This window comes from Myodes glareolus, chromosome 17 (assembly GCF_982192425.1).
Source record: "Myodes glareolus chromosome 17, mMyoGla1.1, whole genome shotgun sequence".
Taxonomy (NCBI): domain Eukaryota; kingdom Metazoa; phylum Chordata; class Mammalia; order Rodentia; family Cricetidae; genus Myodes; species Myodes glareolus.
Genome location: NC_142042.1, coordinates 68,930,341 through 68,952,345, shown reverse-complemented (window position 1 = coordinate 68,952,345; position 22,005 = coordinate 68,930,341). Strand labels below are relative to the sequence as shown.

At 44.0% G+C, this 22,005-nt stretch overlaps 1 protein-coding gene across 2 annotated transcripts in view; it reads right to left on the bottom strand.

Annotated features, from left to right (window-relative positions):
• The window catches only part of Kirrel1 (kirre like nephrin family adhesion molecule 1), a 91,190-nt gene that overhangs the window by 53,404 nt on the left and 15,781 nt on the right, over positions 1-22,005 (bottom strand). The window contains exon 2 of one of the 2 annotated variants that reach the window (XM_048453504.3): positions 4,566-4,711. The exons of the other annotated variant lie outside the window; for it this stretch is intronic. Coding sequence (XP_048309461.1) covers positions 4,566-4,614 — 49 coding nt within the window. The 5' untranslated portion in view covers positions 4,615-4,711. The remainder of the gene's footprint in view (positions 1-4,565; positions 4,712-22,005) is intronic. 2 annotated transcript variants of the gene reach the window in all.

Sequence of the window (22,005 nt, the reverse complement as noted above, 5' to 3'; positions counted from 1 at the left end):
TGAAGTGTGTGTAGTTCTTTGATTTGTAAAGTCACAACTCACGGTTCCTTCTACATCGAATAAAACAAACAAGCTATTAGGATCCTTGGGATCCCTTAATCTGTCTGTTGCTTTAGGGAAGTATCTCTCTCAGAATCTCCGCAGTTTGTGTCTATCAGGAGTTGAGGGCTAACTGGAAAGCTTAGTCAGCACATAAGTCTACCCCTTGGCTCTGGAGGCTTTAGCTTTCTAAATGACTCTTTAAGGGGCAAAAGCATGTCCCTCCTATTACTGGGATATGAATAAGACTTACCCAGTGGTACAAGCCTGTAATCCCATTATTTTAGAGGCTGAGGCAGGAAAATAGCCTTAAATTCAAGGCCAACCTGGGATTCACAGTGAGTTCTGGGATAAACTGGACTACAGAATGAAACCCTGTCTCAAAAATAAAACAGACACCCAAACATCCAGTTAGTGGTCTCCATCTAGCAGTGACATAGTCTACCTCCCTCATCATGAAGTCAAAGAGATCATGGTAAAAAAGAGATCAGGTTTGGATTTCAAATATACCCTCATTTCTCTAGACATTATAGCTTATCCAAAAACAAGGTCATTAATTCCTATTTAACAGACCTCTCTGTGAATGAAAGTAACAGTTAAACAGAAAGCTCAGCAGCAAATAGAATATTCCACAGGGCCTGTTACAGAGAAAGGAGAAGAAATGCATAACTTCATTCTCTTCCCCTTGAATTCTCTCCTTTGTCCACGCCCTCACCTTCAGTTTCCACTCTAGGGCAGGTTCTTATTCTATTCCCAATCCCTTCCCTCCATTGGTGGAGGGAAAATGCCATGGCAGGACTGGGACTATCTGAAGCTCTGCCGTGAAACTGTGTGTGTGTGACAGGACTGTCTGAAGCTCTGCCGTGGAGCTGTGTCTGTAAGTGTGAATCTTACACACCACACACACACACGCTACACATATGCACATACACCCAACACACACTCCATATTTATTAGCTAGAATATACATATAATTCAAGTATTGGTTTACTTTCCCCAGCATTCCTTGATTCACCTCCCTTTTTAAAATTTGTGTGAACGATTAGTCTGCATTTATGTTGGTACAATGGCACGCATGCCTGATACCTATGGAGGCCCCAAAAATGTGTAGGACTCCCTGGAAGTGAAGTTAAAGGCAGCTATGAGCCACCATGTGGGTGCTGGGAATTGAACCTGGGTACTGTGAAAGAGCAGCCACTGTTCTTAACTAGTAAGCCATCTCATTAGCCAGCTTTGACTTTTTTTTAGTGAAATAAAAAGAATTCCTTTCTATGTGGTAAGAAAACAAAAGTATGGTTTTCTAGTTTATCTGGATAGGTCAAAACCCATAAGCATATGTCTGCTTTACCTGCTTATGGTGCAGGTCACCCACAAAGACCAGACCAATGGAAATAGCAAGAAATAACAACTGCTTACCTTGATGAACAGCTGAACACTCACAAATCACTTTCACATCCATGTTAATTTTGAGTCATGAAATCTCAGCCCTGGGCAGCTGAATCTCAGAGATACTCAATGAATTCCCTGAGCTCTCAGTGCTGCAGAGAATGTAAACCAGAGCCCACTGCTAATTCCTCCCAATAGTTTGAATATGAAATGTTCCCAGTGGCCTGTGTGTTGAAAGTGAGCTGCCTTGTTTGTAAGACTATTGAGAAAGTAGTGTCTCCTTCAGGAGATGGGACCTATTGGAAGAAAGCTGGGTGAAATGAGTGGGGACCTGGGATTGTAGCTTCTCCTTGTCTACTGTATTTGCTTCCTATCACAAATGGCATGAGCAGCCCTCTCTGATAGGAGTCCCTGCTAGGACAGACTGCCTCAGCATAAACCCAAAAGCAAGAGAGCCAACGAGAGCTATCGTCATAGACATTTTGTTATAGCAATGAAAAATCAACACTACTGCTGCACATTCTCTTCCTGTCAGACCATACTGGAAAGCAAAAGATACTGCAGAACAGCTTTTCAATTAGAGGCACTGCTTAAGATTCAGCTATAAACTTCTGGAATAGGAAGAATGCCAAGTGCCTGGATGGGCATAGAAGAATGAAAAATGTGAAAGGTGAGTCTAGGAAACTGAGGCAGCTAAAATTAAAAAAGAATGACACAGTTGACACTTCAGCTCAGTAGTACAACACTTGGCTAGTATGCACGAAGCACTGACTTCAATCTCCTTTACTAAAAGTGAAGAAAATTTCATCTATCTCTGAGCAAAACTCAAGGGTATGCCGTGAAGGGCTGACAAGAGAAAAGACTGCAGTGGCAGACCTCAAGAGAAGGAGGTGGGGGCTAGAGAGCCTGAGTGCTGCATACACTCAGTAGGTAAGAGTACTTGCTACTCTTGCAGGGGACTGCAGTTTAGTTCCTAGTGCCCATGTCAGAGGGTTGGCTTCAGCTCTATGGGCTCCAACACCCTCTTCTGGCATCCTCGGGCACCTGCAGTCACACGTGCACATACTCACACATAATTTGAGTATGTGTGAATAAGTAAATAAATAACACTTTTACATTAATTAATTAATCAATTATATCTTTACAAAAAATGAAAGATATGCTGCTTTATGCATTTATTCAAAGTCTACTCTGTGCCAGAAAGAGGCACATAGGTCCTTTCCTTGGCACAATCCCAGTGACCCAACTCATCACTCTTTCTCTGCATTTCTTGTCCCTAACTCGGCCTAACAACAGAATCCTTGTTCCAACTTCTCAACAGTTTCCAACAGATCTTTTCCCCCAGTTACATACCAAATTCCTAATACTTAATTTTTGTCCTACCTTATGCTCATGTGTTTTGCATGTGTGTATGTAGTATATATTGTATGTGACATATGTGGAGTTCATGTGTGGTAAATATGTGGTGTACGTGAGATGTGTATATGGTGTGTATGAGATGTTCATAATGTGTGCTGGGGAAATCTTGCTTATGTAGCCCACGCTGGCCTTGAACTTCTGCAATCTTCCTGTTTCAGTCAACAGATTACTTAAAGGTATATGCCAACACACCTGGATCATTTCTGTTTATAAGGACTTTTCAATTTAGATTTTTTAATTTTTCACATTGATTTATTTATTTGTGCATTGTATATGCACACAAACACCTGCCCCATGCACATGTGAACACAAGCTTTCCAGGAGTTGACTCTTTCCTTCTACCATGTGGGTGAGGTCAAGCTTTCCAGGAGTTGACCCTTTCCTTCTACCATGTGGGTGAGGTCTAGCGAGGAAATTCATGTTGTCAGGTTTGGTAATAAGTATTGCCTTTACCTGCTGAGCCATCACACTGGCCCATCTCCTTCATACTGGTATCCTCAAAAGACAAGAACACAGTCTTTCCCTCCACGGTTTTGTTTTGTTTTTTTGTTTTTGCTTTTGTTTTTGTTTTTTGCATTCAATGCACAAGAGATGATCAGTATTACAAGTTCACAAAGATCCCAGAAGTCACCCAACCATTCAGACTCATTGTATAGGTACCCCTCCCTGTTACACACCTGCAAGATACGCACCATTTTCTGAAAAGAAAGCTAGTGGCTCGCAAGGAAAAGTGATGGTAGGGTGCGATTGATCGCATTTGGTGTCTTCTGACTGACATATCAACCCTGGGCCCAATAAGGTGCCAAGGAAGTACCACTGGTAAATCCAGACCAACTTCAGTTACAAAAGTTGAATCTGAACTCTCAAACCCTCAAGGACATTTGCATGTATGTGTGTATATGGTGGAAAGGAGAAAAGAAAAGGAAAGGAGAAAAGAAGGAAGCAAGAAGGTAAAAAAAAAAAAAGTAGAAGAATAAAAATTATCTGCCTGAAAATGGTGCTGGAAACAGAGGGACATTCTACATTAAGGAGACATTCCACCTCCTGTTTCCCATTATACAGTCTTCAGTTCTCTTCTCATTCAGGGGACCTGCAGCACAGATCTGCCTTGCTGATTGATTCAAGTTTAATTCATTTATGTAATATCCCTGTTCAGAACAATGTCTAATTAACACTTTAGTTGGGGAGAATAAAACCTCTCATATTCATTAATGAAAAGGGGAAGAGAGGAGAAGCTTTCCCAGGCAACAACCCAGAGTCTGCAGGGCTGTTTGCTGCCTCTATCTTAGAGATGTCTTAATGAGACATGTCGTCATAATGGGATTATTGCTCTCTTTGGGCTGGAAGAAGCAAATGGAGCTGAGATCAGCTAGGGGAATGGACAGTCAGTAGTACATGAGTCAGCACACACACCCCTAATTCTGAATTTGAAACCTTGATTCTGGACCTTGATTCTGGAAGCCTAACCCAGGGAAGGGGTACATAAGTAGCAAGGCACTCTCTGAGCTGCAGGATAAAATTCCAGGTATGAATCCACTTCTTCCTGGATTCCTCAGCTTCCCCAGGCTTTGCAGAGAGAGATAATATCATAGATTTGTTTATGACTGCACAATTTAGAACAGGGCACTTTATAAATGTTAGTTCACATTTATAAAGAACAAAGAGCAAAAAACACCAACACTATCTAATAGGCAAAGACTCAGAGAAATCAAGAAACTCACCCAAAGTCAAAGAGATAAGATAAACAATGGCTAAGCGTGGAGCCCACATCTTCTAATTCAGAAACCTGGGCTTCTTGGGGAGCAGGCTTGATTGGCAGTTCATTAGACATGTGCTATAGCTCTCCAGAGGCATTCCTAAAGCCCTGCTGGGGATGAATGCAAAGAGGGTATGAAGGTATGAACTTCATCTTCCAGTGACAGAGGACTCATCTACTCATCTAAAAATCATCATGAAATCATCTAAGTATAAGTCTAGGGCTAGAAAGATGGCCCAGTAGTTAAGAATACATACTGCTCTTACAGAGAACCCATGTCAGGCAACTAACAACCACCTATAACTCCAACTGCAAGAAATTTGATGCCTTCTTTTGACCTTTGCAGGCACCTGCACTCTATCTATACATAGACACACAAGTACACATAATTTCTTTAAAATATATCTTAAAATATTATAAAATTATAATTATAAATTATGTTAATTTTAAAATTATAGTAAGAGTAGTGGCAGACTGTCAAAGGAGTCTATGGCCCCACTATAAGATTCAGCAATGTGGGGTCCATCTTTGACGATGGTTTCTACTCTGGGTTCTAATCCCAGTGTTCACATGAGTGACCTCTGGTGACCTGTTTGCCCTGTTTGGTCTTCTATTTTTATGCCTGAAAAAGAAGAAACATAAACCATGCTTTGCCCAACACATGAGGATTTGTTGAGGTTCAATATGCATAAAGAGTAAGAAACTGTAGCCAAAAGACAACACTGAGAAGGAATTATTTTCACAGCTTATCATTCTACATTTAAAATATTTGTACCCATGTGCATTAGCTCCTGAAAATATAAATTAAAATTTCACAGGAATACTTTAACCTACAGGTTATACATTTTACACATATAATCTCACTGAATTCTCTGGGCGGTCCTGCATGGTAGAGATAAGTTTTTCCAATTGAATATGAGACAACTGAGACTCAGCAAATTCAGGTACATCAGCCAGTGTCAGATATGTGACTGAATATTAAATAGTCTATGGTTACAATTCTTTTCTTTCTGATTTCAGAGCTGCAATCTCATACATCCCTATGTTAAGTATAGATGCTTATTCTATCTTAAAAGCTAAGTGTTAAGAGATGAAAATGCTATATGTTGAAGAATAAATTTCACTATATTGCTACTGATAGGGGCTGAAACTTTCCCCATCATTATCTAAACATAGGACTCCTGTAACTATTTGCCTTACAGTCAGTTCAACTGTCCACTGGCTGCCTAAAGAAAATTGTTTAAAAAATTATATAAACACATACAAAAGTATATATACATACTTTTAAATGCATTTATGTGTATACACACTTGGGAGGATGGTGGTAGCTTTTTTTTCTTATAGAAAGAGGGAGGGAGAATTAGGATGGCTACTGAAAATGTTGTCCTGTGGGACTGGAAAAATGGCTTGGCAATTAAGAGCACTGGTTGCTCTTCCAAAGAGTTCAATTCCCAGCAATCACAGAGTGGCTCACAAAAGTCTGTAGTAAGAGCTGATGCCCTCTTCTGGTGTATATGAAGACAAAGCACTCATACATAAAATAAATAGATAAATATTAAAAAAAAAAGAAAAAGAAAATGCTGTCCTATGGTCTGGCAGTATGGAGACACAACCAGACAACTTGCCTCACACAGTCTTGAACATACAGAAGATTCTTCCTTTAATTTTGCTGCCTACTGCCCTATACAGCCAACCCATGTCAATTCCTCTGGCTTAGACTACAGTCCAAGGCAGGCAAAGGTGGGCTATCTATGCCTCTTCACATGTCCACACTGAGCACACTAAGCACAGTTATGTGCTTAGTAAAAGCTTGTGTCGATAACCACCAAGATAAAGATTATTTATTTTAACTTCAATGGAAGCAAAGCCCTTCTGCACAGGCTAAGTCTCACCACACAGTGCCATACAATAAAACACACACTAATGCTTGGAGAAGGTTAGGCTGAGCAGCTAGCCTGTCATGAGTTTACCTCCTGGAAGACGGAGATAATACCTACTCAAGGAATTGTAGTGGAAATTAAGCACAGAATTGTGAACTAAAGGGAAAATCATTATGTATCAAATACCTTTTTAAAAACAGGAGACTAGAGACCAAGGATGCAGGATGCATATTACTGTCACAGTACTTGCCCAGCATGCACAAGCCCTTGGGTTTGATAGCCAGCCAAATATTAAAAGGAGAAAAATAAATTTTAAAAAATTGTTATGTGAGAGAATGCTGTAGTCCTCAAAACTTCCAACAGGAAAATGCCTCCTGGGCTTTGGGTCCCCAGCATCAGAAACTGCTTTACTCAGCATGGTCACCATGCCTTACAGAAAGCCTGGCACATCAACAGATACCCTAGAGAGAGTCCTAAAACTTGCTGCACCCAGCTTTGGGAGCAACTAAAGATGAGAGGAATAGCCCAAGTTCTTCCTAAATTCTACTGAATTGGCATCAACTCATTTCTAGCCATTCTAGAAGGGGCATCTCACACAGCTCCATAATGCCACCTTCTCTGTCACTGCCACCCCAGCATTAGGTCGGCTTAAATAACAGAGGGGTTAGAGCAATTACCATGCAGTTCACTCTGAAGACTCAGGGGACCATGAGACCTTGAGCAGGCAGACAATCCCAACCAAGTCACAACTTGGCTAGGGTAAGTTTTATGGGCTGATTTTATAAGAGGTGAAGGTCAAGGATCAATGGTGGAGGAAGAGAGAGCAGACAGAACAATCTGTCTGGAATATTACAAACCTGCTGGCAGGAGCAAGCGGCCCCACCTTGGGGACTACGGAGTAAATAGATGGGACAGAAGTGGCAGAAATAACATGAGCCCTGCTAAGAATGGACAGGGGACATAGGAGCACCAATCTTTTCTGAAGTTTCTAGACTATTCCCCTGGGGCTTCCCCAGCCCTGTTCCAAAGACTGAAATCCTATATATTAATTTACCCTGGAGGTAACAGCTCCTCCAGACATTCTAATAAGACCTGATTTCTGCTCCTCAGAGCTTCTTAGTCATGCTACCCACATACTAATTCAGCATCTCCTGTCTTGCTCTGAGAGGGCCTACTATGCACCAAGTTACCAGTTGGTCCTGCTCCACAACAGCTGTATCCTTTCTGAGAAAAACAAACAACAAACCACCAGCCAGTCTGATTCTAAAGCCACTGTTCTGTCACGTCTTATCGGAGGCTTTGGATAAGTGGCTTAACTTCTCTATGTGTGCTAGGTTCCTCCTGTGTAAATAATGAGGCTAATTTAAAGAAATCTCCTAAAATCACTGTGAAGGTTAGAATATTAATGTCACTTAGGAAGGCACTACCAACACATGGTTAGTGCGTGAGGAAAACAACACGCAGAAATTCACTCAAGATCCAGCACATGATTTTAATCAAGTTTGTCTGACTTTAAAACTCATGTTCTGCCCAATTTTGGTCTTATCTCTTCACATCTCCCAGAGGATGCTATCTTCCACCTCTAACAAACCCTCAAAGAGTAGCATCTCCAGACCACCTTTGTATGTACTCCATGGGACCCTAATGGTGTCAGAACAAGGAGAAGGAATACTTTTAGTTTTCCTGCCTATCAGAGCATCAGCAGACACAGAGAAAAGGGACAGACATCACAGAGGCACTGGAGAAGAAAGCCCTGATGGCAGCCATTTCCTTTCCCCTGCTTCTCACATGGCCTCTGACCTCCTTTTGAGACCAAGATTCCCCTGAGAGAATATTAGGGCCCCAAGCTCCAAGCAAATAAGTGCACCAATCTGTCAGTGCAGCCAGGTTAAGAGCAAATCTGCTTCTACAGAGTCCTTGGAGTCATGGTGAGGACCCTTGAGCACCCTGTTACCACAGTTAACCCCGCATGCCTGCCTACTGCTCTTCCTCCTGCTGTAGTTCTGCTTCATTTCCTAGCTTCTGCAATCTTGTTCCAGGCCCCTTTTTTCAGTCCCACCAAACTCTCCTGCATTGGAGAGTTCTCTTTTCCATTTTCCCTTTCTTACTGCTTCCTCCTTTCCTGTTCATATACACACACATGCCTTCCTCCATTCCTCCACCTCACTAAACAGAGGTGTTTGTGTCTTGGTGAGAAAGCTTGGGAAACTCCTAGGAGGACAAGGCTAGCATTAATGTAGCCTAAGTGTGCCACTTGCTAACACTGAACAGGAAGACAAGTATAATTTAAAGTTTGTAGAGTAGGGGCTAAGGGGAAGTCCATCAAGGATGCTGTTTCCACACAGAGGCACCCAAAAGCTTTCTGTAGTCATCAGAGGTCAGTTTGGTGACAGGTACCTGCCACTCATACCTAGGCTGCCACATGTGTTGTTACGGAAGTCTAAATGGAGGACCTTGCTGGAATGACTTCTTCCTATTAGAGCAAAAATTCCAACTTCTGAATCTCTTAGCTTCATTTAGTTAACCTCCAGTTAGAATCCTGAGGCCACTGAAACCGAAGGGAGGGAGCCTGCCATAGGGAGAGGATCTAATCTCTTTCTCCCAGCCTGCCTCCTTCTTCAGTTCTCCTCTGGACACTTCCATTCTCATGTATGGTATTCTTTTTTCTTTCTTTTCCTTTCTTTCTTTTGTTTTGTTTTAGGGTTGTTTTGCTTTGGTTTTGTGTTTTTGTTGTTTTGTTTTGAGTCAGGGTTTCTCTCAGCTGTCCTAGAACACACTTTGAAACTCACCAGGCTGGCTTCGAACTCACAGAGGTCTACCTGCCTCTGCCTCCTGAGTGCTTGGATTAAAGGCATGCACCACCACTACCCAGTTCAGCTTTCATTTATAGTTTTCTATAGCTGGAGCTGAAGACCTTGCCACAGTCACCCTCAGGGCTCCAGCATACTTACGATAAAGGTCCCAGGCCCTTGTCTCTACTCTTTTCCTTCTTTTACTTCCAAGCCCCTTTTCCCCAGATGATGTTAAAAGAAGGGGTAGCTTTCCTTGAAGTATTACTTGAGCTCTCTTTTCCATTTTCTGAAATTGCACTCCTTTCAAGAAGTCTTCCAATTGACCTGACCATAAACATGAAAGAGATCTAGGGAATTATTTAACTCCAATTGTGTGTGTGTGTGTGTGTGTGTGTGTGTGTGTGAGAGAGAGAGAGAGAGAGAGAGAGAGAGAGAGAGAGAGAGAATCTGGGTGCCAGTGCAGTTACATACTTTGCTCAGTTTATGTGATAGTTTGAAAGAAAATGCCCCCCATAGGCTCATATGTCTGAATAATTGGTCCCCAACTGGTAGAACTTTTGGGGAAGGATTACAAAATGTGGCTTTGTTGGATGAGGGGTATTTCTGAGGGTGGGCTTTGAGGTTTCAGAATTACCATGTCATTTCCAATATTCCCCTCTGCCTTCTACTTGTGGATCAAGATGTGACCTCTCAGCTGCTGTTCCAGCCACCTGTCTCTTTGCCATCACTCCACCATCACAGACTCTAACTCTCTGGAATCCCAATTAAACTCATTCCTTCATAAGCAGCCATGGTCATGGTGTTTTTTCACTGCAATGTAAAAGTAATGAATATAGTCCATGCAGAGTATCTACTGCCAATGGGAGAAGACAGCCAAGTCTTTTCTACCCTGCCAAGCTGTCTGCTAGTCACAGAAGGGACAACTGAATGCCCTGTCTGGTGGGCAAGACAATCTCATTATTCTGCCTCCTAAAGTGCCTTTCTATGTATTCAATCTCTTTTCTATATTTTATATAAGCATTATTGGTCTTAAACAAAAGCTGACTTAACTGTGAGCTCCTGGGAAATAGTAAGCACATTGTATTCACTTCTGTTTCCTCGGCAGCTAACCATACTTGGCACTCTACAAATCCTTGCCAAATGGATAGTAAATGAAAATATATTGTGGCTTTCTAAAACAACAGGTTTGCTTTAAAAGGAGGGTAAGGAAGGTTCTTTCTGGAAACAAAATGGCAAAGTTTGGCATAATCCACGAAGAGTCAACTCTTCCCACACTCGCCAGCATCCCAAAGGACAGTTGGGCTATAGAAGGAGTTGCTGAGGACACAACTTGCACTTTTGCCCTTTCCAAAAATCAAAGGAAAATGGCATGATCTTCCAGGCCAGGGACTTTGCATCTGGGTGGAACACTTCATGGCTGCAGGCCAAACCCAAAAGAACTCTAGAAGACACCTGGGAACCCTATCATTGAGTGAGCCTAACTGGCTCTTCTCTGCCCCTCCCATTCTGGGTTCAAGATCTATCCTCACTTGACCCACAATGGACATATACAGATTAGGGATCCTGGGAAGGAGCAGGCTGGAAGCCAACTAGGCCCACATCACTTCAGTGGAAGCCCTACAGAAGCCCTCACACAAGGCAAAGGAGTGTAATGAATGTGGTGGATGGGTGGAAGAGCAGTGGCCCAGAAGAACCTGCCTGAATCTTGTTTCATTCTCCCTTCCCTCAAGTTGCAGTCTCACCTCACCTAAGATTGCAGGTTCATCCGCAGGGCCTTCAGTTTGGGCAGAAAGGAAAGACCCAGGATAAGTCCTGGCTTTTAGGAGACAGCACATAGGCAGTAGGGATGCAGGGGCATATTAAGGTTACTCCCCAGTGCAGGCCCAGGAGCCAAACACAGTAGGTGAAGCTAAGAATGCATCTCAGTGGGCAAAGTGCTTGTCCGACGTGTAGGAAGTTCTGGGTTCCATCTCCAGTCCCACATCAACTAGGTGTGCTGGCACGTGCTTTAATCCCAGCTCTTGGGAGATAAAAGCAGGACGGAAATCCAAGTTATCTTTGACTACATAGTGAATTTGAAGCCAAGGCTCCTAAGACCCTGGGAGAAACACAAAAAACAGTGGGCGACATATGAACTTTTGCAGAAGTGGAAGCCAGTAGTCAGGTCTTCCTGCCAGACTGGGTCAGAATAAGCTGCATGCTTTGAACAGATCACATTTTCTTTCCTGGTCTCCAGTTCTCAAACTCAGGGACCAGGTCACCTCTAAGGTCCCTTCCAGAATTGACACCCTGGAACAGTACAGTAACTTATGCTATGAGATCACCTTCCTCTGGATATCTATAAAGTTCTTCACACACACACCCATCCTTCTAACTTCATTTTAATAAAAATTTAAATGAAAATGGTCTTTGTTTCTTACCTTCCTCCCTCCAGGTGCAGCAGCAAGTTGACTTACTGTTCAAGAATCTATGGAACCTACCCACTAAGAATCCAGGACCATAAGGCTTCACCAAGCCCCCACCCCCTCCAGCCACAATCAGGCACACACCTGGAGCGGATTTCCTTCCCCTTCTGCAACCCAAAACTGTTGGCTCCTCTGATCCTTGCTGTGAATTTAACCTCTTTCAGGAAGCCTGGCCAAACCAGAACCATCCATATCATAGCCCATCTATTTCCTGTCTCTCTGGTTTTTAACACCTTGAGGCACATTATATGCATCTGCAGCTGCTTACATACATCCTGGTAACAAATGGGTGCTCTTCTGAAAGCTGCAGGTTAGCAGTGCGGCTAAGCCATGCATAGAATACCCTAGGGGAACCTGGTGACCTTCTCAAGGAAGATGAGGCAAAAGGGAGGCAGAAACATACAGATATGACTTATTATGAGAAGCAAATGGTACTCAAACAAAAAAAAGAAGAAGAAAAAGAAAAGAAAAATATATACTTTTCTTTCTACTCACAGACAAAGTTAAAAAGAACTTCAGCTGCTAAGCATCACGATGACAGCACACCTTTAACTTCAGCACTGGGGAGGAAGAGGCAGCCAGGACTCCGAGTTTAAGGTCAGTCTGATGTACATATTGCGAACCAGGCAAGTCAAGGTTGCCTAGTGAGGGTTGAACTTGTCCATATTGGGTTTCATGGTCTAAGTTGATGAGGAGAATGCCAGATCTTATTACAGATGGTTGTGAGCCACCATGTGGTTGCTAGGAATTGAATTCAGGACCTTTAGAAGAGCAGGCAGTAACTGCTGAGCCATCTTTTTGTCTCAATGAGGTTGGATAGTTGATGCCTCTTCCACACTCTGGATATTGGCTAACTAGAAAGTTAACATGGAGCACTAGAGTGGTTTCCACTCTCTCAGCGCATCCTGGGTCTTGGTCACCCTGAGAGTAGCAGTCTGAAGAACGAAAAGAGCTCATATTCCCATCCAAAAGTGAGTAGCCAGCACATGGCATACTTGACTCCATGTCTGTGGCTTTGGTTGAAATGACTCCTTGATGCCAGCCCACAATGGCCATTTTTAGCCTGCTGTTGGGGCTGGGTGCTCAATACTATAGGCTCTGCCCAAGTTCCAGAAGCCACAGCAACTGGAAGAATATTACAGTGGCTATGGGCCACTGCCTCTTCATTCTCAGACCCCATAAATCCTCTACTCTTAAAGTAGTTCTATCATCAGATGGTTTTTTGTTTTGGTTTTGGTTTTTTTCTTTTTGGTTTTGTTTGTTTGATTGATTGTTTTGTTTTTTGTTTTTCAAGACAGAGTTTCTCTGTAGCTTTGAAGTCTGTACTGGAACTAGCTCTTGCAGACCAGGCTGGTCATGAACTCACAGAGATCCGCCTACCTCTGCCTCCAGAGTGCTGGGATTAAAGGCGTGTGCCACTACCACCCAGCTCTATCATCAGCTGTAAGAAAACACACATCTTGGTCATCTCATCTACCATCTGTCATGCCACACCAGCAGGACAGCACAGAGGAGGTCAGTCTTGATTGGGACTGGAACTCATGGTGGTGAATTATTAGCAGCAACTATTATGTCTAGGGAAGATAACAAACACACCACACTATTTTTTTAATTTTCTCAGAGTACATGACACATGACAGTATGAAGGACTGAGCTGGAAGAAAAACCAGACCATGCATTGAACACCATTATAGAGATGTGCCAGATGGACAATCCAACCCCCAAGGACAGGGACAGTCACACAAGGTTGCTTTTCGGTTCAACACCCGCCCCTGCGTCCCACCGCACTCACTCTGTTACTCTGCTATGAGGTTAATAACATAACCAAGTCATCCTGTCCCCTAAAGAGCACAGCACTGGGGCAGTAAGCAGCTCAGCCTAGTTCAGTGGGGACAGAATCTCCCTAAGCAGTTGTTCTGGAAACCCAAGGGAATGAAGTGGTTATTATTTGGGAAATGAAGAAGACTCCCTGGCGTATTGCAAGATACCTCTGGAAGAGAGACACAGTCAAGGAACTCTGGATTGTCCTGCCCAGAACACGGAGAAGTGAGGTGCAAACAGACCTGTGTAACCTGGTGACCACGGCAGAGCAAATGCTGCCGGGTCTCTCTACAAGGAGCGCTTAGAGTTTCTGCCCAAGCCAGCTCCTTCCCACTCACTGAGACCTGGAGGGGTGGGGGAACAACAACCAAAAAATTCACCCTGAGAACAAATCCCAGTACGAGTCCACAACAGTCTATTTTGAACTTCAAAATTACTCAACTCAGCACTAATTTTTCCGGGATTCCCATATCTGGGACTTTTTCTCCAGGAGGATTGTTACAGTTAGGGCTTTTGTTCCAGCCAGCAGCCCCTCTAGACCCTTTTAACTGAGCTCGTTTTAAAACAAAGAGGAAAGAGGCAGAAGAGGAGGCAGTTCCCTTTGCCTCCTGCCTCTTAGCCCGGCTCTGCGGTTAACACTCAGCAATGATCCTACAAGCCTGGAATCTGAGGAATTTCCTGCCCCTGTGCTCCCTGGAAGAGCTGTGAGAGACCTAGCAATTAGGCCTCCAGTTTCCATTCCTGCCTTCCTCCACCATAGGACGGAGTAAAAAGCTGGTGGAGGAACCAGAGAGAACTGGGGTAGGTCTGTGGCTGAGGCATTTGTTCTCAAGGTCACTGCCTCCCAGCTTTCTCTTCCAATCACTCACACCTTTTTCTTTGCCTGCCTGAGGGAGTGGTAATAGGACAGGATCTTTCCTGAAGCCATCTTGTTTCTCTGCAGTTGCAGCTCAGTGTTTTCCTCCCCCAGCACTGCAAGAGTTAAGGCACCCTCTTTGGTCTAAGTCATTCGCCCTGTGCCCACATGCTCATCATGCGTTGATTTTTTTGATTCATGCATTTGGACAGTGTCTGTTCTAGAGAGTGGGTCACAGGTCTGCCCCTGGCAGTATATCTGTCTAGGGGAACATCTAAGAGGCAGGGTAGAGGCCATGGACCTCTATATTTTGGTTGGTTCAAGGCAGAGATAGAAAGAAGGCCAGGAACAGGAAATACATTCCCCAAGATGTCTGAATGGACCATAGGAAACGTGGTGCCACAGCAGCTGAGTGGCAGAAACAAATTTGTCTTCTACTAATGTTTTGTTCAAGTTAACATTAAGATCCGTTCCTACGCTACAGTGACATATCAGTTAGTGGCTGGACTCCAGGTACTAGGGCAAAAGCAGCCTGGGGTTTAAAAATGTGCCACAAATAGTTCTTAAACTTACCCATACCCTTAGGAGCCCTGCTGGGAGCACAGCATCTGCAAGCCCTGCTGCCTGCCGCTGGAGTATGCCCCTCCTCCTTCCCTTCTGGACTCTAGAGTTCCCTGCAGTCCAGGGTCCTCCTGGGAGGTTGGTTGTTTCACTTTAGCTCCAACTCTTACCTAGAACTCACTATAGAGCAAATATTCTAAGCCTCCTGATTCTACTGCCTCAGCCTCACAAGTGCTGGCTGTGAACCAGACCAGGCTAACAGAAAACCTTCAGCAGTCCCCCACGCAGCCCCCTACCGTCTTCATCCTAGCAAACGTCACCCCTGAGACGTCTGCCAGGTCTTAGAAATGCTAAGTTCCCTCTCTGCCCACAGCACCATTCTCGCTGCACCCACCCAGTCGGAGGAAGCACCGGAGGTAGTGATCTCCCGCCCCCCAGGATTCCCCCCAGGATTCCGCCTAGCCCTAACTAACCCTTACCACAACTCAGCTCTGCTCACTGGCTTTTCTTTCCCACCCAGAAACCGTAGGCCAGGAAAGTAGCCGGCCCTCAAGGTCTCAGACCTCCCTGGAATCTCTGCAGACTCTTTACAATTCTGAGACAGTATGGAATTAAAATGACCGCTTCCTGTCTCCCTTCCCTTCCCACCCAGTCTTTGGTCTCAACACACTCCACCAGTTTCAGAGGAACCAGGCTCAGAAATCCTCCATGACTTCAATGGGACTATCCACTGATCGACAGATTTCCTCCAACTCACCTTTTGAGGGTCAATTGCCAATTCCTCCACCCTTACCCTGCCCTCACATCTCCTTCAAACAAAGCTTTCCTGTCAGGTTTTTTACCCTGATGAAGATTTTTAACTGAAATCACTTTCTTCTCTCTTTCCTTTCCCCCTTCTTCTCTTTAACTCTGAAGGATCTTTTGTCTTCTAAGTCAAATACCTCAGACTGAGAGGGCCGAAGATCTTTTCTTTTCTCTCTCTATCTTGTAAGTAACTGGGAAATAAATCAGGGAGGGGTCAATAGAGGAAGTGGGTATAGGCCTGGAAAATTCAAGGCCAGCCTGTGCTATATGAAACTCTTACTCTAAAAATAAAAACAAATTAAGAAGTAAATATAAAATTTTATATATATATAAAAATATAAAATTATTTTCTTCCTCAAAAACATATTTAAATAAAAACAAAGAGGAAAGTCTTGAAAATGTGAAAGGAAAAGAAAGCCTCCCCTATCCCCAAAAGAGAGAGGAGGGGAAAAGAGAAATAGAAAACAAGGGAGGCCTGCAGACTCCTTGAGGAAAGAAGGTACCCTTCATGACATGTATCCTCTGAGCAGCTTCTCACCTGGATGCCCACCCATTGCATGCAGGAAAGCTAGCAAGACTTGGCACACCCACCACACCTCCAGGGTCTCACATACAGCACTGATGTGTGCATATGGGGCTCAACAAAGCAGGGCTCACAGTTCTTTCTTAGCGCTCCCCCACCCCCAGAAAGAAATAAAAGATTGGGGGGAAAACAAAGAATCTGCCTTGAGTTAAGGCATCTGGCCCCGGATGAGAAACAGTTACGTACGTCCCGGCAGTGCCTCTTCTACCTACTCCATCTTCTATGGACAGCATTCCCTCCCTTTCTGGCCAAGCAAAACAATCGATGAAATGCTGCCAGCTCTCAGGGATACATAGGTTTCTCACCCTGAAGATTATCTCAGGAAAAAAATCTTAATCCCAGGCATGCTTTTATACCCAGAATATTTGGATGTGAGCAAAGAATTAGAGGCTTGCTTAAACAGCATTCAAGTCAGTTCAAAAAAGCAAACAAACCTGGCTAATGTCCTCATACCAACAGGATGCATTCATTAGCAGTGTATATTGAAAAGATTAAAGAAATCAAGGTAGTGGGCGTAAAAAACATTAAGGCTCTCTCTTTCTACACAGATACACTGGGGGTTAACTGCGGTGACCTTTAGTCTGGAGAGCTCTCTGAAGTCTGGTCCATCTTCGCAGAGCCTCTAAAGCAAGGCTAGAGACGATTCATATAAACAGTAGTTGGCATTTTCTCTGCTTTCTTACTACTTGCCAGACACTACACTGTGTTATACAGCTTAACTCATTTAATTAGTTTATTTGCTCCATAAAAGATTTGAGGCAACATAAATAGACACATCTGGTCAGTAATATAAAAAATAAACTAAGAGAACAACAGTGAGTGAAAACAATGATGATAAGGAGGAGGAAAATCACTCAGGCTGTAGTAAAGCTCTGTGTGTGTGTGTGTGTGTGTGTGTGTGTGTGTGTGTGTGTGTGTGTGAGATGCACTGAAAGAAGAACTGTGAGGGTTACCCTAGATTTGAAGCAGCCAATACAAAGAACAAAAATTCAAAATTCCTGACATAATTTACACATTTAAAAAGCATTTTATTTTATGTGTATGCATGTTCTGTCTGCAAGTATGTCTGTGAACTATATGCATACATGATGCCTTCAGGCATCAAAAGTCACCAGATCCTTTGGAACTGAAGTTACAGATGGTTGTGAATCACCATGTGGGTACTGGGAACTGAACCAAGGTCCTCTAGAAAAACTGCCAATGTTGTTACTGATGAGCCATTTCTCCAGTCCCACGTTGGGCAATTTTTGTATGTGAGGGTTGAGGGAGCAATACATAAAAGCTAACCAGAAGATTCACTACAGAACTTTCACCAATGAAAAGACACTCAGATCTGGAGTCCTGGGCAACACACCTATCATAAGGGTAATCAAGCTCAAAGCAGAACACTGGGGGCACATGCCATATGCTCAGCTTAGTCAGGGCAGATCTCAAAGGGGCAAAAGCTATTTGGTCTTGATTCACAACTCACTGTCATGGTGCCTGGCTCTCTGAGGATAAACTTACGAGTATTTCCAGAAATGGACTGCAGGTGAGCATTCCCAGAGTCAGAGGTGACGTTAAACAGCCCCAACAATGCCTCCAGGCATAAATGTTGCTCCTTTGGACCTTGGGCAGGACAAGGCAAAAATTCTGCCACACAAAGGCTGGGGCAAGGCTTTCCCTCCAGGAGGTCAGAGGACTAGACAGACATAGTGAACTGTGTCTGGCATTCCTGGTTCCCGTGAGAAAGGAATGGGGAAAGGATGGGAAGCTCTAGGCAGTAGGAGGCCATATCACAGGCCAGTCCCCTGACACAGGCAAGACTAAAGAATCCACAGTGTGTTACTTAATTATCTGTAAATGGTTTTTGTTCCTGTCTTTAAACATTTACCTCTATTGAATCATCTTCCTCCTTCCACCTCCCCTCTTTACAAGCTATCTTCCTTTCTGTGCTGTTGCCATAGCAACAACTCCAGGCATATAACTGCTCTCAGATTTTAAATAAAAGTTGAGACTTCTTCCCCCTCTCTTTTCCCCCCTCTCTTTCTAGGGATGAGGTTTGCCTCTCATTTCCTCTTCCCTTCACCTTCCTGGCTGCCTTCCACTTTCCCACTTAGCTGTTTCTGATCAGGTTCTATCACTTCCTCCTGTCTAAACCCTCTTCTATATCTTTGGGCTTTCAAACTGGTCTTAACCTCCTGGTTGCCATGATAGCAAGAGTTGGGTTAGGAGGCATGGGGACAAAGGTTGAAAAGTATGGGCATATCTGGGGAAGGTAGGAGATCTGTGGACAGTCCAGGACAGGGTCATCCTGTATTCCCTGGGATCTACCTAGGATATTATCACTTCCTTCTTCTCTGAACCGCAAACCCTCCAGCAGATGTGAGCAGCACGCTGTTTATCTTGCCAACCACCAGATATCTGGACAGGACTTATTTCTGCACAGGGATGGTAAAGCAGGGTAATCTATGGAGAACGGCAGGAGGCAGTTTCTAGCATATGGTGGTTACTGAGAAGAGACAGAAGCTATGGTGGAACCTGCAGTTCTGGGACCTTGACACCCTTATTCTCCATGTTCTCATTGTATTCGTATTCTTCAGGGATTGCATGAAATCTTAGCTTTCAAACTGTACTCTCAAGGTTCCCAAGGCCTGGGAGATGGTTCGTCTCCCCAGGTATTTCAGGGATGGGAAGAAGGGTGCCAAGCAAGAAGGTAAGATAATGGCAAACATCTGGAACCATTTTTCGCCATCCCCAGTAGCCAGGTTTTGTTCAATTAAAGCAAGGGTAGGGTAGATCTTTTTTTGTTTTGTTTTGTTTTGTTTATTATGTATACAATATTCTGTCTGTGTGTATGTCTGCAGGCCAGAAGAGGGCACCAGACCTCATTACAGACGGTTGTGAGCCACCGTGTAGTTGCTGGAAATTGAACTCAGGACCTTTGGAAGAGCAGGCAATGCTCTTAACCACTGAGCCATCTCTCCAGCCCCTGGTATGGTAGGTCTTCCACCAACCCTGAAAGACACCACAGCCTCATCCATGAGGTGCCACATAATCCTGTTCTTGCCACCTTCCTAATCAAAATCTTGGATTGAGAAATAAAACAAGGTTTGAAGAGGAAGTTTACCATTTCTAAAATGGATGAGAGAACAAAACACTTCCCCATCATCATTAACTTAAAATTTCTCAACTTTATGAAATATTGATCAAGGATATATGAAGGGAGGAAGAGATATGTGGCATTTTTGGAAACCCTACAACGTGGGAAGCCAGGCTTCTCTTGGTCCAGCTCCTTTTCATGCAAGCTCAGTGGTCCTCAAGTGGGGGCACCTCTGCTTCACAAGGCACTCTGGAAATGTCTGAAGGATCATTTTCTGTCACAACTAGAGAAGGAGTGCCACTGGCTTTCAATGCAGAGAATGGACCCCCAACAAGGGTCAGCTATATCCACTTAAAAGTCATTGCAATGTTCTGAGCCCAGATTTCTTTACCCCTAGATTTACATTTTATACGAACACACATTTCCTAGTGTTGGTATGAGACACTGGGGAGTAGATAGATAATTTTTGTCCAAGACAAAAAAAGGGCTGTCACCTATATTCTCTAGTCTCAGGACGAGGGGGGCAATGGACTCATGTTCTAGCTGGGACTTACACAAGGTCAGTCAGAACCCCAAGCCTCCTGGTTCCTTATCACTCTGCACCATTAAATATTAAGACCCAACAAAACAAGAAGACTGGCATAGATCACTTGGGAACAGCAGAATCACCTCAGAGACTACACTGAGATTATCAATGTGATCTCAACTGTCACTCTGTGTTGATGGCACCATTCTTCTACGAAGAGGTGAAGTGTCCTGCGTGGGTCACACTGGGAGGAGGAAGTTTCTGGATTTGACTCTAGCAATTTGACTCCAAATTCTACCTTCCTCTTTTTTCCAGACAAAAAGGAAGGACATGCTCATTCTGGATTACAGGAAATGCCTGGCAAGTTCGTTCACCCATGTGCCACGGAGCAACCTGAAGCTCTGAAATAGCAAGTAGCTTTATCCAGGTGGAAAGTCAACGAGAGAGTCAAAACTCAGTCACCTGTCTGACTCCCACTCTAAACTGATACTCTGGGTAATCAGGAGGTAGGAATGGAGAGATGCTACTCAAAAGGAGGAAAAAGGAAGAGACAAAGGACCAAAGACCCAAGAATCAAAATTTCCAAAAAGTAGGAGATGGGATGGAAGAGGAAGGAGAAACTGCTGGTGGCCATGAACATATGGGGGAGCTGCCTTCAGATAAAAAGAAAGAACTAGAGAATTTGATATTGGGGGAAGGGCATTTGGAAGGAAAGAAGATGCTGAACACAGGCAAAGGGGTTTAGGGAGAGATGGCTGCTGCCAGGCAACTGGTGACCTCACATGGACATCCCTGTGGGCCTGGTTACAAGATTTCCTGACTCGCTCCATCACCTAAACAGTCACCCTGGTGGAGAAGAGAAGATTCTGGAATCACATCCTCCTCTTTCTCCCTACACCCCACCCCATCCTCCCCAACCGCCAATATCCCAAGCTTCCTGATGTTGGCTAGCTGATCCTGAAGAAACCTAAGAAGAACCCCATACACATCCACAGGCCTCTATGGTCCCTCCATCTTTCCCACAGGCTGTCCTTTAGGCTGGGGTCCCTTCCTACTAGAGAAAGCTCCACTCGGCTCCTTAAATACTTTAATGATTCCACTTTTCCAATGAAGGAACACTATGGCTTATGAGGGAGCCTGGACTTTGCTGCTTGCTTTGTTTTGAACAACACATAATCCTGGGCCTTGGGGAACTTGAAATCTGGCTGGAAAACTGAAAGGTCAATACTTTAAAATTGGGTATACTGAGCCTGTAAACTGAGCTAAATGGGAAGGCTGGAGAGGAAGAGCCTCAGTTCCATGCAGGGGCAGACACCAGGTCTGAGGGTCGGGGCAGAGAAGCCTCCATCGGGAAACTGGTTGTCTTTACAGAATCCTGCAAACTGGAAGTAGAAGGCCCTGGTTTTCATTTCTTCCCTTCCCCCACAGCTCAGCTCTGGTTGCCCTCTGAGATGATTAAAACCAAAAGAATTTCAGTGTCTGGAATTCACTTTTCACCACGATGCCATTTGCTTCCTTTTCTCTCCTGCAGTTTTTCCTCTTGGGAGAGCCTTTTGCTTCACGCCTTTCTTCTGGCTCTAAGAAGACTCCCAATGTACACTAATTAATGTTGTTTTCATTTGGGGGGGTGATTCAAGGAACAGGCGGTGAGGGGGTGTCACAGGCAAAGGGGAAAGAGGAAGGATGGGCGGAGGGACCTTAATCTTGCTGGTTAAAATTCCCAGAAAAAGAAAAAAGACGAAATAGCTTTCAGAGAAAGAAATCTGCCAAATGTTTATATTCCCACAAGACTGCAAAACCTTTTCATAGACCAAAGCTAAAGTTCAGAGAAAAGCCAGAACATGCTTTTGCAGGGAGAGCATTTTATCAACATAAACACATAAACACCCACACCATTGGTGGGGTTCCCCACATCCCCATCTGCCCCCAGGACACTGTGTGTGTGTGTGTGTGTGTGTGTGTGTGTGTGTGTGTGTGTGTTTGTACATGCATACATATACATATTGGGGAGTCCTGCATATCTTACCCCCAAGGC